Source organism: Seriola aureovittata, chromosome 1 (genome assembly GCF_021018895.1).
Source record: "Seriola aureovittata isolate HTS-2021-v1 ecotype China chromosome 1, ASM2101889v1, whole genome shotgun sequence".
Taxonomy (NCBI): Eukaryota; Metazoa; Chordata; class Actinopteri; order Carangiformes; family Carangidae; genus Seriola; species Seriola aureovittata.
In genome coordinates, this window is record NC_079364.1 from 13338596 (window position 1) to 13354432 (window position 15837).

At 40.0% G+C, this 15837-nt stretch overlaps 1 protein-coding gene across 1 annotated transcript in view; it reads left to right on the forward strand.

The window, feature by feature from the left end:
- lgr4 (leucine-rich repeat containing G protein-coupled receptor 4) overlaps positions 1 to 15383 on the forward strand; it is a 32252-nt gene extending 16869 nt beyond the window's left edge. Inside the window, exons 5-18 of the mRNA XM_056371326.1 lie at positions 3246 to 3461; positions 4924 to 4995; positions 6048 to 6116; positions 6553 to 6624; positions 6865 to 6936; positions 7143 to 7211; positions 7301 to 7372; positions 7650 to 7715; positions 7890 to 7961; positions 8061 to 8132; positions 8286 to 8411; positions 9718 to 9815; positions 10887 to 10940; positions 11089 to 15383. Coding sequence (XP_056227301.1) covers positions 3246 to 3461; positions 4924 to 4995; positions 6048 to 6116; positions 6553 to 6624; positions 6865 to 6936; positions 7143 to 7211; positions 7301 to 7372; positions 7650 to 7715; positions 7890 to 7961; positions 8061 to 8132; positions 8286 to 8411; positions 9718 to 9815; positions 10887 to 10940; positions 11089 to 12497 — 2539 coding nt within the window. The 3' untranslated portion in view covers positions 12498 to 15383. The remainder of the gene's footprint in view (positions 1 to 3245; positions 3462 to 4923; positions 4996 to 6047; positions 6117 to 6552; positions 6625 to 6864; positions 6937 to 7142; positions 7212 to 7300; positions 7373 to 7649; positions 7716 to 7889; positions 7962 to 8060; positions 8133 to 8285; positions 8412 to 9717; positions 9816 to 10886; positions 10941 to 11088) is intronic.
- The last annotated feature ends 454 nt before the right edge of the window (positions 15384 to 15837 follow it).

A 15837-nucleotide genomic window follows, 5' to 3' on the forward strand; every position in this document is an offset into this window, starting at 1 on the left:
ACATTTGTAGTTGTGAGTAAAATGTCTCGACAACAATTGAATGGATTGCCATGAAATTTGGTACACGCATTCTCGCCCCCCTCAGGATGAACTGGTGATCTTTGCCGATCATCAGGTCAATTTATTCATTTGTCCAATACTTCAGCTGTACTTTGTGTTTAGTACTATGAATAAATAGCATGCTAACCTGTGTCAGTCCAAAGCACCACTGTGGCTAAGTACAGCCTCATGCATATCTCTCCAAATTACAGAAATAACACGTTGAGCCACGTTATTTAAAATAAATGTCAACTCTGGAAACGCCAAACTGCATTGTGTGCATTTGTCAAACTTCAGCAACCATGTTCCTGGTCATATTGAGCATCAGATTGCTTGAACTGTTCAGAACAGATAGTTGTCATTCACCATCGTACTTTAATTTTCCCTGTTTAATACATGGCTGCAGCCATCACTTATAGTATCTTAAATTATACCTACAGGAAGGGCTGTAAACTAACGGTCGCCACTCGCCAAATGCGACTAAAATATTCCCCTGGCGACTTAATTTTGGAGGGCTACATGCCATGGGGCAGGTAAGTGTTTGTCACAATATAGCAAAACATTGCTGCGATAAAATGCCTAGACATTTTTGGAGGTGCACGTTGACGGACGCAGAGGCTCTGTGTCGGGGGTTCACGTCGACGCAGAGGCTCTGCGTCGTGACGGCGTCGACTTGACGCAGTAGTATAAATCAGCCTCCACGCGTCACCACCAGCCCGCGCAGTGTTGTTCCGGCGCAGCAATGTGGAGGCACATACCCGGTGTGAGTGACCCAAAAAGAAAGAGTATAGAGGAGAAAGCAGCGCACCAATTAATTGTGGTTGGCAATAAAACGATGAAACTCGAGACCATCCGAGAGCACGAAGGAAGAAAAATGTCACGCTGTTTGCAAATCAGTGTCTCGGGCTCAGTCCGAACATCTCTTCACTCAACCTGCCGTGACTGCTCTGACGTCTTTATCAGAAGAGACCAAAGATCATGCACTGATCCACTTTGTTCTGTACTATTTTTTTTTTTTTTTTCCTTGAATTTTGTTATTATCATTTGTTATCAGAACAGGAGGTTAACTGGTACTGGCACTGCCCATGTTCGCAATGTTTTGAATATTCAAAATATTAAAAATGTATTTTGAATAATATTTTGGTCTCTTTCCTAATATATATATCGCTATATAATACTGTTATCTCAATGAAAAGTACTGAAACAGATGTATATGTAACAAAAAGAGGCAATTTATTACTTGGCCGGTAAAAAATTTACTTGGCCGGTAGATTTTTTCATCTACCGGTCCCCTTGGCAGGTGAGCCAAAAAGTTAGTTTACAGCCCTGCCTACAGGTAACAGCAATATGACGAGGGTGAAGACTTCACTCCTGCTGCAGTGTTTGTTGTGCGCTAAGCAATAGCACTGTGCAAATGTCAGTCACTCTAAATCAGCAGGTTTTCAATGAGCTTGTGTGTTCCTACATGTTTACTCGTAACTGTTAGCCCTCTAACAATTTCCTGCTTCGCTTGCCCTCAGTCTCGACATTGTATTTCTGCGTCTACTGAATGTCAGTTTCATTGAGACCATAACATGTACATAGCTTTATTTGTACCACCTACCTCCACCACTGCGCCTTTTGAATTTGACAGTGACTAAAGGAGAAATGGATCCAGCTGGAGAAACGTGCTGAAAATCCAGCTTTCTCTCCATTATCACTCCTCTATATCCCTCCTCGTGTCCCTTGCTTCCCCTCGTCTTTTTTTTTTTTTTTTTTTTTTTCTGTGCCTCTCCTCTTTCTTTTTAACAGATGTCTTTTCTCTGTGAGGGTTTTAAGGTCTGTAGCTGAAGTAATATGCTTTGGCAGAGCTAGGACTTGGTTTGTATAAAGCCTTAGAGAGCTAAATGTCAATCAAGACTGTTTTTCTTCCAGCCCAGACACTTGAGGAATTTTGAGGGAGGGCGAGACGCTCAGGGAAGGAGGATAGCATGAAAAAACAGTGCAGTGATGGTGAAACGGACACTTGTGCATTAATCTTTAAATTAAGAATATTTCCTTTTTTTTATTTTAAACCACCAATCTATTGGCTTCTGATTACAATTCTATCTACAGGGGTCAGTACTCTCTAGTACATTATTAATTTCATGGGGAACACTTACACATTGGATACCCTAAATATCCACAGCATGAAACTTGAGAGTTATGCTCTATATATTATAAAATTAAAATTTTGTGAATTAACCAGTAAGAAATGGACAGGTTAATATCACATTTACCGTGGCAGCCAGATAAACATTGTGTGTCATACATTTGAAGAATGAAGAGTTTTCCTGAGTGAGCGATGAGAGGTATTTCTGTATTTCTCATAAGTGTGGCTAAAAAAAAAAAAAAAGACAGAAAGTTAGACCATTGCAGTGGTTGCAATAATGCAGGTGTTGTGCTGCTAAGTGGTCACAAAGAGCAAGTGTAGCCACAGAGTAAAGCTCAAACCTTGGCCTGCAGTCAAGATTCAGATGTTTCTGGAAGAGTTTATAGTCTAGGAGGATGTTGACGTTGAGCTGCTGCCCCTCTGCAGTGAGTTGAATGATGTGAGGTTATGCAAATGCAACTTGGGTGCTTTGGAGGTGTTCTGGGTGGGGCTAGTAACCAAACACACCAAAACGTCTATCACATATACATAAGGCTGTTGTCTTTCTATATTTATTTTATTTAAAGTTAGGATGGTAATCACTGCTCTGCCAGGACGCCCTGTGTGCAGCGCTGACACACACACACACACACACACACACACACACACACACACACACACACACACACACACACACAGAGAGAGAGCAGGGGCAGAGAGATTCTGCAGAGTTGTGGAAAATATGCGTTTTTTTTAAAAACTCATCCTCAAAAACAAATGGATTATTAAAATGGTAAAAACACAATAACGCAGTTTCACGTTAAAAATCTCCCTTTCTCCAACAGACACAGGACGTCAGGATGGAAAGAGTAGCCGACTAGAAATGCTTTAATGTCCGGCGCTTAGGGAAAACCCTTTCATATAGTATCAGTAAAATGATCAATTCTTAAACCGGAAATACAGTTTTCCTGCAAGAATGATATGGAAATAATTGATGGAGAAAAAAAAAGTTGTGAATAATTTAGCTTTTTTATTTATGGCAGTATCAAATGTCTTTTTAAGCATCATATTAATTGAATGAATCTGTGATTTGTAGTCGCCTGGATGCGAACCATATCACCACCGTTCCAGATGACAGTTTTGAAGGCCTTCAGCAGCTGCGCCACCTCTGGTTGGATGACAACAACCTGACGGAGGTCCCCATCAGTTCCCTGAGACACCAGGCGAACCTTCAGGCTCTGACGCTGGCACTCAACTGCATCTCGTACATACCAGACAACGCCTTCACAAACCTCACCAGTCTAGTTGTGTTGTAAGTTATATTAAGCTACTGTACAAATGTTTACAAATTGTTTACTCAGCAATTTGCACTGATCCCTTCAGGTGTGATTCAAGTGTACTAAAAAAATATTCTAATGATGGTTTATATCAAACTGAACTAAACGCTGTTGTATGTTACGTCACTGCTACGTGAAAAAATACCAAGAAGGACAGAATTTGTAAATGGGTAAGTAGTCATGTTGCAAATCAGTCCCTGGATTAAAAAAAACATATAGACAGTTACATAGTTACATACCATGGTATTTCATCAGTCAAGGCTTTTGGTGAGATATCTTTTAAAAGCCACAGCATTTGAGTAATAAACAGTTTAATTCATTAAAGTGAGCTTCCCCAGGACAGCCTGAGCATGCGGTCTTAATAGACCTATACACTAAATAACTCAACAGGAACAACCTGCTGGTGTACTTTTTTTAAACCTTAATTAACCTGCCACACTGACTAAGAACATTCTCATGTTTACTGAAATGACCTGAGGGAGAAGCTGAGGAGGTGACGGTCACACGGTGTTGAGTAGCTCCGGATATTTCTCAAATTGAAAACCAACACATGCAAATTCCCTGCAGAGAGATTATACAGTAACAGTTTCATGTCTCTGTAGTATCTGAGCCATGACTTGTAATGAGTGGATGGATATTTTTGGGGGGTAATTTCTGTAAGTAACCAACTCTCACTCAATCTGACTGAGTGCTAGTAAAATATGACTGGTTCTCCCCTTTAAATTAAAGAAGCTGTAATTCATAGTTGCTCATACATCATCTACATTATTCTGTCACCACAAATCAATGCAAATTACCTCTCCTTGTGTTCTGCTCTGGCTCTGAATGTATCCTCTGAGCAACTGCAAATCAGATTCACAGCACAAACTTTGTACTATTTATTTCCACAGCTTAGAGTCAGTAAGTCAACAAAATGGGCTGCTGCTCCTGCCTGCTGCGTTTTTGCGTGCAAAATATGCCATTGGGGTTTGAATTTGAATGTTAATGACACGCTGAAAAAGTTGCTTGATGGTGATGTAAAAATCAAGATTATGTTGTTGTTTTATGCATGGTGGGAAATGCTGAAACCTTCCTTGAGAAGAACAAGTACAAATGCTGTATTTGGTGTGTTGCGAATCTGAGGGATTATTCCAAACTTACATTTTTTTTCCCCCTTGCTGCTGTTATAGAATCACACAAACACAAGCACACAGACACACTGAATGGTATTGCTGCAGGGTTAGTATAAACATGTCAGGATAAACAGGAAGAAAAGACCTAGAATCTATTAGGCTGGGAAAACCCTCTGCATATACACATGTAGTACACACACCTGATCAAATCACACACATCACGCAAGGCGGATTAAAACCCCGGATGAATGGGAAAGATAATTTTATATCTGTCACAGCATGAAAACCTCAAAAATGTGCGTAAAACTGCTTTTTGCTTTTCCAGGCATCTTCACAACAACAGAATTAAAGAGATAGGAGACAACTGTTTTGCTGGACTCTTGAACCTGGAGACACTGTAAGTGGACAGTCGTACAGTGTGCATCAGTCTAAGTGTGTTTGTGCTCGTGTTTGTGTGTGCTAACAGCTCCCCCACCCACCTCTGCCCCAGTCCTCCAGACATCATTGTGTCCACTTCCTCCTTTAATTGCTCTAGGATAAATAGAGCAAAGTACATGATGCTTATCAAATCTGCCCTCCCACTGTTCACTTCCTCCTGCCACACAGCCTTACCTAATGGCAAACAGCTACTGTACAACACACAGACCTTTTACAGGAGACTGGGGATGTCCTGATCCTTTTTTTGTTTTTTATCCTAACTTCCAGTCTGATCCATTTAAAATGAAATATCTGCTCTAGTTGTGGTGATCCACTGTTTACATTTCCCTACATAACAACATAGCAGAGTGAACACTTAATTTAGTTATATTGAAATTACTTAAGGTTTGCAATGGTGTTTTCAAGCCTATAGTGTGGTGTGTCGTGTTTTGAATAATATCTACCAAAGATCAAGGCAAAGTCCCTACTACCTATTGTGCCAAAACAATAACAAATCAATTGATTGATTAGTCGATGGGCATGAAATTAACAATATTTTTAATGATGCATTACCCTCCTGTCAATTTTCAAGCAAAAATGACTTTTTTCTGGCTTTTCAATTGTGAGTGTTTGCTGCTTACCCCTGTTTCATATCATTATAAATTCGATATCGAAGCAACCAATGATTGAATCCAAAAAATACATGTCAATTGTTAAGTAATTATTGTCTGTAATCCAAGCTCCATGGTTCAGTTGCTTGCAGCATGTGGAGCTAAATCATTCAGTACTGCTAGCAGGTCATATCTTTTGTTAATAGGATTATAACAATGCTAGTAATCTTAATTATTAACAATTGGTGTGTGACTTGGAGCTGACCACAGTCACACTTCCATTAACAATGCTTAAATGCAGATCTTTTTGTTTGCATGTACCATTAACTAGTGGCTTTAGAGGGATGGATTTGTTTCACTGTAAAGCAAAAGAAAAAAAGAACAGCACTGACTCTCTTTGCCTCTCTCTGTCTCTCCATAGAGATCTGAACTTCAACAACCTGATGGTTTTTCCCAAAGCAATACAGGCCCTGCCTAAACTGAAGGAACTGTGAGTGCATTGTCCTGCTTCTGCTCTGTGTGTGTTGGGGGGGGGGTACTTTTGCTTTGACACTTTAGTCAGGGACTGGTTAACTCATCAGCACATAAAGGAAGCTTGTTGGTGTCTATTAGTTTTTATGTGATTTAAAAAAAAAAAAAAAAAAAAAAAAGACAAATATCTGACAAAGTAACCCTCAGAGTGTCAGTGAATTTGACACATCACATTTACAGATCTGGTTTCTGTAGCAGGCTGTGAGAGTTGTTTGGCACCTTTGTTTGTGCTTGATTTGGTTGAACTGTCTATGCATTTGTAACATGGTTTTTGATTTTTTGGGTTTTTTTTTTTTTCAAATGTTTGGTTTTTGTATATAGCAACCTAACTTATAGGTCAGGTTTCATAGTGAGCAAAGTGTCTTCACACTGTCTCCTTGCTCTTCCTCCTGCAGCGGCTTTCACAGCAATGATATTGCTTCCATACCTGAACGGGCCTTCCATAACAACCCCCTGCTGCGAACCATGTAAGATCAAACTCCTCTGATTCACTGAAACAGACATAACACACTAATAACTCAAACTTCTTTAATGGCCACCCATGCATGATGTACAGTATGCTTTCTGATGAGCACACACACAGTTTTAGCTGATGTGAGATACGAGTGTAAGGCTTCAGTAGATGAATGTCCAGAAGATGGTGCCATTCTCGCATAGTAAATGACTTTGGTTTGAACTATTCCCCTGTGCTCTTGCTGCCCTCCCAGACATCTCTATGACAACCCTCTGTCCTTCGTGGGCGCGTCAGCTTTCCAGAATCTGTCGGACCTGCACTCCCTGTAAGTCCCACTGTCAAGCACAGCTTCTGACAAATCACTGTTACCAAGTTCTGTTTGAACTCCGTCAGTCAGTGGTGTCCTAAACGTTAAACTAAGATCTATTTTTGTGTGTTTTAAAGGGTCGTTGTGTCTTGTTTGATTCATACCAGCTCATACTTTGATGTTTGTGACAGTGGTTTTACTCTTCATCACCATGTGTGTTTCAGGATGTTGCGTGGGGCCAGTATGATGCAGGACTTCCCCATCCTTACATGGACTAATAAACTTGAGAGTCTGTGAGTGAAGTTGGACTTGGATGCAGCATCTGTTCCCGCTTGTGCTTTTGTGTGTCTCAGAAGTGACTCATTAGGTTTTTCATTTCCAGGACCCTGTCAGGAACCAAGATCTCGTCCATCCCCGCTGATCTGTGTGAGGATCTCAAGTTGCTTCGGACACTGTAAGAGACTTTTCCTTTCTTTTCACCTGCAACAGAACTTAAAACACATTATACAAATAATTGTACTTACTGAGGATTAAAGATTGTTAAGAATTTTGGATTCCCATTCATGCTAAAAATGTGGCATTTCAGAAAGTGTATATACTATACAGGGAAATTGTTTATAAACTACCTTTATAGTGGAAGATGATCAACAATCCAACCTTTTTTCTTCATTCTTTTATTTTAAATTGTCCCAGTTGTCTAATTATTGAAGCTGTTTGTGTCCCTCCATCAGAGACCTGTCCTACAATGAGGTCGAGGGGCTTCCGTCCCTCCAGGGCTGCGTCCTCCTGCAGGAGATGTGAGTGTGGAACATTTAGAAGACAGTTAACAAATGATTTCAGACAAGGATAGTAAAGATTAAAGGGCTGATTCTATTTTAAGACTAAAATAAGAGAATGTAATAACAATGAACACAATAAAGGTAATTAGCGGCTTGTTTATAATCTGTTAAATATTTGGTTTGAATCTACAGAAGCTTTCAGCACAATCATATTCAAGAAATTGAAAGGGACACTTTCCAAGGTCTCTCTGCTCTCCATTTACTGTAAGTTCGCTCAGTCGCACACACTCAGTAACACACACACTGTAAAAACAAAGGTTTTATACCTGGATTGTGAATTCATGCCATTGTGATTTTACACAGAGACCTGAGTAGAAATGAAATCCGGGTTATCCACAGAGACGCTTTCCTCACCCTTACTGCTCTCACCAACCTGTGAGTATGACCTGTGTCTTATTTTACCACCGTTCATCATAAAGAATACAGAACTCCACTTACATATCATTGTTTGGTTTGACTTTCTCTATTGTACAGCATTAAATTACTTGTGTGTGATCTTTTTTTTTTATTTTTATTTTTTTATTACAGAGATCTGAGTATGAACTCTCTGACTGTGATTCCAACGACTGGACTGAGCGCCCTCAGTCAGCTAAAACTCTCAGGGAACCCACAGATGAAAAATGTGCTGACAGCAAAAAACCTACCCAAACTCAGGTGAGGAAGAAGTTCTGTGGCCGCTAGTTCTGTCATCTAAGTGTTTAGGAGGGAATGTAGAACATAACACTATGTAGCTACAACATCCCAGATTCAATTTAAGCAGGTGACTTTTGATGCATGTGTTCCCCCGTTTTTCTCTCCCCTTGTTCTCGCTCAGCTCTCTACAGTCGCCCTCTGATACAGGCACAAAATGCCCCAAAAAACAAAAAACATTTAACATATAATAACTTTGATTTGTTGAAGGGTAAAACAAAAATTAATTTAAATTGTAGAAAATGTATAAGGGTTAGCTAGAGGGTTGAAATAAATCTCAAACTGGGATTAGATCAATTGTTTTTTAACTGTTTGTCAACATTTCTTCTGAATTGTTTTCAGAAAGAAAGATCACATTATTGCAGGACATAGCCCTTACACAGATATGGCTGATTTTTAAAGGATTTTTAAAATAGAGTTGTAGTGAAGGTCTGCATAGAAACACCAGGTCTTGGTGTTGATGAGGAATTCATTTTCTCCACAGAAACCTCAGCTACTAGTGTATTTAATCACTTTTAGCCATTTAGTGGACTTATTTTCCCTCACCTTTTGTTTTCACAACTAAATACGAAAAGACATTAAACACCTCTTTGCAGTTTATGAATACATTGATTTTTCCATGTATTTTTTCAGTGAGTCTTATTATGTCATCCCTAGGTTACCTTAAATGCCTTATATATGTACATAACTGTATTTCTCACAGGGGAAAAAATACTTTCTGGCCTGTAGTGTTCTTGCATCTAAAAAACACTTGCTTTGACACAAAGAAGACAAAAAACATCTGAGTCCAAAATGGAGAAAACACAGCATACATGCTGCGCTGCACAAACTCAAACCAAGCAGTTGAATTGTTGTGAATCACCACAGCAGATGAAATCATTCACCAGTGCTTGATCTGTAAAAAAAAAAAAAAAAAATGAACACGTGAACAAAATATAAAAGTGATATAAGTGAATCTGTTTTGCTGTTTTTCTCTGTCTGCTGTGATTTTATGTGCGTGACTGACTGACAACAAACTCCACCTCTTTGCTTCTGTTTAATGAGAAAGCCAGCTGAATCTGTTTTCTTCACAGTCGTAGACACACTATGGAAACATCCAAATATTATTATTGAAAAAAATCAGAAGGGCCAGATACTTGCAGACAAACACATTATTTATACTTTTTCCAGTATGGTTTTCAAGATTCTGGACCATCTGTATTATCAACACTGGGCCTCAGTAGGATGATATCGGCCTCTCTAAATGATCATTGTTTTTTTTTTTTTGTAGGTCCATCTCTGTCCCTTACGCCTACCAGTGCTGTGCATTTGTTGGATGTGACTCAATGACGAGTTCCTCTGAGGAAAATGACGTAAAGAAATCTACAGGTGGGAATGCTTCAGTCAGAGCCTTTTCCGTGCAACAGTTTACATGTTAGCTAAACTTCTTTTGTTTTATTTACAAAAGCAACTACAAATATCAATGGAGTTTGTTTTATATAACCCTCCAAACAGCATTCTTTATTCCCAGACCACCAGATATCAGATGTAGATGTTGGATGTTTTTGCTTTTTTTAAGTTTTACCTAGTCCACAGCCTGCATGCGTTTTGAAACCTCACAGATTGCATTATACAGATGTGTGCATCAGGAAAAATTTACAATGTGTTTTATTGCATTAGACAACTTTTAACAACTACCATTAAACACTGTCCTACATTTCCTACCTAAAGTGTATAGTTGTAGGAAACATTAGGAAAATTACTCCCATTATGTGCATCTTATGTTGTGTAATGTGTGCTCTGTGAATTATCTTATATTGTATTTGCCTTATTTTAGTATTTCTGAACATGCTGAAGATGTTTTTACAGTCATTATGTTACTAAGTCGTCTTGTTTTGTTTTAGTAGTGGAGTGCAGTTTAGATGGAACAAAACTGACAGCTTGGAGGAGAATTTTATAGCTAAATATGTGTGTGTGATATTGCCAGTTGTGGGTCGTAAGTGGGGGATGTAGTATGAGAGCTATCTCTATTTATTGGTAGGATGGTGGATTTATTCCAGTTTATTGTTTAATCAGAGATGTTGTGAGATGTATTGATGGTTTTGATAAGTTCTGTGACTGATTTGTTTGGATCTTGTATGAATAGAAGTACATCTTCTGCATATATGCTTATTTTATGTGTTTTCTTATTAGTGTGGATGCCTGTTATGATGTTTTGGCGTCTTGCCGCTTCTAATGGTTCAATAAAGAGTGCAAATAGTGAAGGTAAAAGTTATGTCCACTCTTACCTTCACTATTTGCACTCTTGTCTGGTGCCTCTGCGGAGTGTGAAATTACATGAGATTAGGTTGTCAGTCATAATTGCTGCCCTAGACTCATTTTGGTGGCATACCCTGTATCTATTTAGGATTAAAATAGTCTTTAACATTTTTCATCTATTTTCTTTTATTTTTTTTATAGCGGGAGAGGACGTGGAAAGAATCTCAATGATTATGCACTGCTCCCCTTCACCAGGTAACCATTAAACAGCTCTTCACATCTTTCATTGTGTATCTATATGTTTGCTTTTGTCAGCCAATGTTTAAGAGCTTTGAAATAATCTGAAAATACATGGCTAAATCAAGTGTCAATTTTTAATCAACCGTATTGTTTCCATCGCCAGGAGCTTTCAAGCCTTGTGAGCACCTCCTGGGTAACTGGATGATTCGTCTGACAGTCTGGTTCATCTGCCTGGTGTCGCTGGTCTTTAACAGCCTGGTGCTGGTGGCGACCTTCTCCCCCGCACAGCGAGCAGCAAGCCATTCCCACTCCCTCACTGTATCTCTCTCTCCAGCCAGGCTGCTCATGGGGCTGCTGGCCCTGGCCAATCTGCTTACAGGTGTGTATGTCGGCGTGCTGACCGTGCTCGATGTTGCTACCTGGGGCTCCTTCGCGGAGTTTGGTGTGTGGTGGGAGATGGGGCCTGGCTGTCAGATCACAGGAGCTCTGGCCGTCTTCTCATCAGAGTGGGCGGTATTGTTACTGTCACTGGCAGCTGTGGAGCGTAGCGTTGCCGTGCGGACGATTCTCGGGAAAGTAATGATGTCACCCAGGAGGAACGGCGGCAGCCATGGCGGATGCTGGAGAGGAGATCGACGCTTCAGCCTGGCTGCAGGACTACTGGGGCTGCTGGCTGCTGCTGGAGCCTGCCTGCCTCTCCTGACCTCCAGCGACCAGTCGGCCTCTCCTCTCTGCCTGCCCTTCGCTGGGGGTGAGAGTCCAGCTCTGAGTGTCACAGTGGTTCTGGTGCTGCTCAACGCACTTGCTTACCTGTTCACTGCAGCTGTTTATACCCAGCTGTACTGCCACCTGGGCAGGGTGGAGCTGGCTGATCCAGAGCAGACAGGTGCCCTGCGACATGTAGCCTGGCTCATCTTTACCAACTGCATCTTCTTCTGCCCTGTGGCAGCTTTCTCCTTCGCCCCTCTCTTGACTGGCTCTACAGCTGGCGGCCCAGAGATCGCCAAGTCTGTTACCCTCATTTTCTTCCCGCTGCCTGCGTGCCTGAACCCAGTGCTGTATGTGTTCTTCAGCCCGGCCTTCAGGGAGGACTGGCTGAGACTACGCGGCCGCGGAGGTTTCACCAGGGAGGTGAAGGCTGGTGCTGAAAGTCATGGAGACGAAGGTGGTGGAGGGTCAGAGCTCACAGACGGGGGATCCTCCACCCACCTGGGCTTTGACTGTGGGGTGTACTCACAGCTTTGTGGAGAGACAGTTGTATGCGAGCAGTGCGAGGCAGCGCTGCATGCCAGGACCTGCTCTTCCCCCTCATCCTCCACAGTCTGTAGACACTTGGTGAAGTCTCACAGCTGTCCCACCCTCCTGGCGGGAGCTGCAGTGTGCCCGCGTGCAGAGGGGTTTTGGGCAGACAGCGGCACTCCCTCCGCTCAGTCTGAGTACGCCGATGAGGGGGACTCATTTGTGTCGGACAGCTCGGACCAGGTTCAGGCCTGCGGCAGAGCCTGCTTCTGTCAGACCAGAGGCCTTCCTCTTGTACACTATTCATACAATATACCTCGAGTCAAGGACTAAGGACGCTTCAGAACTCCACTATATGCACAGATCTCTGTCATGTGAATTTAGATGCTACAAGAATATGTAAACCTTTTTATATAAAGAAAAATGTGCCAACTACCCTGCTCAAAGACTATTGAGCAAGCACTTAAGAAAACAGATGCAACCAATCATTTAAAGGGAACTTGGATACCATTTCTAAATGAGCTGAACTGAGCACATCATGTTACACAATGGTCGACAAAGGATCTTGCAATGGAAAATCTTGCCACCAGTGCCTTCCGAGTGGATATCATGATTTTGCGAGCTTCAATTTATGTGTCGAAGACTTTATGGTTCCTCTGTTTTACCTGTACTTTTAAGCTTTTTAAATTTTAATTGTTATACATCATGTCAATTTTTAAAGCTTCTCCACAGCAACTGTCGATTTTATACTTAGAAATTTTGTTTAAATATAAATGTAGCAAATGTAATAATCATCCTAGACTTTCTCTGTTTGAATGTAACTTTCAGGCGGTCTTCACCCATCAGAGGGGAATAATGTAACGTCACCGATAACTTCTTCCCTACCTGCGATCATACTCTTATCAGTGTGAGAATGGTGAATGCTAGTCTATAATAAACACTTCTTTGCTTTAAGTTACTAAGACTGAGAATGTGATGAAAGTAGCAGATATCACTGTTTTAGCAACAACTATGCTTGGCGGTTTTGAAAGATTTTATTTATTGTGTGAGCAGCAGGAGTGTCTGGGTGGAGACGATTTCAGGTGTATGAAAGGTGGCCTTTGAATGATGAATATACAATATAACCCTAAACATTCACCAAAACAGAAGCACCTCTTTTTCTTATCCTTCGCAGAAAGCTAGTACATACACACAGGTTTAGGTCATTATTTTCAACAGTCTGAAGGAAAATTCCTGTTATTTTTAAATCTGGGCCTTTTTTTATTTAGTAATTTTTTCATCATGCTCTTTGATTTGGAACAAAGTTTTTATTTCTTAACTGCAGAGCTATAAAAAACACACAAACACAGTAAAATAACACTTAAATTAGACCTATTTTATCTGATGTTTCAGCTTATTTTTGGCTTACAGAACAATGGCTGACCTATTGCTCTATTGAATACTGCGTCAAAAGCTGAATGATTAAACAAAGAAGAAGAAACCTATTAATTAGTGAGCTTTAGATATACTGGTAGGTGGATTATGTTCCCTCCAGATACATTAAGGCTAGCTGCTTGCGCCTGCTTCCAAACTTTATGCTAAGCTAACATAAGCATACAGATTGTATAGAGTGGTTTCTCATTTCTCATATAACTCTGGGGGACAAAAAGAGAATATTTGCCAAAATGACGCAAAAGAAAAATACAGCCAAACTTTTGTTATTATTTTACCCCATAAAATATAAAAGTTTCTTGACAAACATACAACAAACAGGAATCAAAATCACCTTTATTCACACTATTTTCATGAGATGACATACATTTGATTGATTAAAACCCATTTTTAAACATAATTTTACTTGTGCACAACAAGTTAAACACATGAATACCGTCCAAGTTAAACACGTGAATGTAATGTGAAAGCATCGTGACGTGAACACAGCAGGAGACTGGCAGCCAGCTGAGTCAACAAGAGTGTATACACAGTGCCAAAAGGTTTGAAATGGACTATTATTACTGAAAAGTGGGTGATCATTAACATTGACATTTAACGACATTGTCTACACTGATTTTGTATTTAAAGGATTTTTTTTTTGGTGTTGGTATACAGTCAGTGTACCTGTTGTACTATACAGTGATGTAAATCGCCAAATTTTTACCGGAAAAGAAAATGGGCATGATGGAACAAAAGTAGTAAAATAAGGCCTATGTTGAAAACAGGAGGAATTACCTTCAAAGTAATTAATTCAGGAATGTCTTTGCAATCCAGTTTCATTATCAGTGAGTGACTCAGAGACTTGCTGTATGATCATTTAAGTCTGCATCGTCCACTTTTATTGTACAGATCATCAGAATAGCATTTTTATACTGTAAAGCATATAAATGTAGACATCTTTTGCCCTGACAGCTGACCTGAGTGATACTGTGAGTGACGAGGAGTTGACTGATGTTTGGTGTGCTGGAGCATGACCGTACACATTAAGGTGGATACACCCTCGGAGCGTGTATCCACAAGTGCACGTCATGTGAGTGCTCAGGAATTTAGACAATGTAGGCAAACATTTTCTTCCACCAACAAGACATTCTTGTGCCCTTATAATGCACCATTTAATTGTAATCCTTTGGGTTTGTTTTCTGTTTTCATGTAGTCTCGACTGGGTGTCTAAAATCTTGCACCAACCAAAATGTCCGTTGATTGTTTGAGATGCCTGATGTCCCATCTGGTGAAAATGTACAAATCTTTTTTAGTAGTTTGGTTATTGGTTTTTGTATTTGTATGTAAATTATTTGAAAAGAAAACAAGTAATCAAGAATGGGATGCTAACCAAGGAAGCTACCTCCTCAACTGTAGTGGCTACCAGCAGTGCTTTGTAAAAGAATAGTCTGTTTTCATTTGTTGTTACTTTGTTTGCGTTCTTGGCTTTATGTTGACACATGTGGTTGTACATCATCATTTTAGTTAAGTGCAAATTGTGGGAGGAATCTATGTACTGTATACTGTGATTTTTTTTTTTTTTTTTTTTTTTTTTTAAATCAAACTATAAACTATGAATTTTTTTGGTTTATCTTTTATAGATACAAACTTGCAGAATAATACGGATTATGAAAAGTATCTCACTTAATTTCAGTTCAAATTAAATCTTGTAGTTTTTCATGTGAGATCTCCCCACGTTGTTTTTTTATTCTGTTCAAGTAGAAAAATAATTCTATAAATTGTGTATGAATAAAATTGTGTTCACTGCATTGTCTCATAGAAAGGTCAGATCCCCTGAAAATTAAAGCATTGACAATAATCCTACATGTTTTTCTCCCAGCAGAGTTCCTCATCAGTCTGCAGTGGCCTCATGGGAAGACAGGTCAACTGTTCATTTTCAGCTGAAATTATGTAAACTGTGTTAGTGTTAAAGGCGACAACATGTCCTATTTCTACTATATGCCAAAAAGCCAGTGCGGTTTAATCAGTTGGTCACTTCAGTCCAGACTGAAAACCTCTGCACCAATTGGATGGACAGACGTTCACAGTCCCAAGATGACGTATCCTAATGACTTTGTTCAATCCTCTGACTTTCTCCATGAAGTTCACATTTATGGTTTTGAATGGAATATCTCATGAACTGTTTGGATGGGTTGCCATGAAATTTGAACCACACATTCATGTTCACCTCAGGATAAATTGTATTTGTTTTGATGATCCC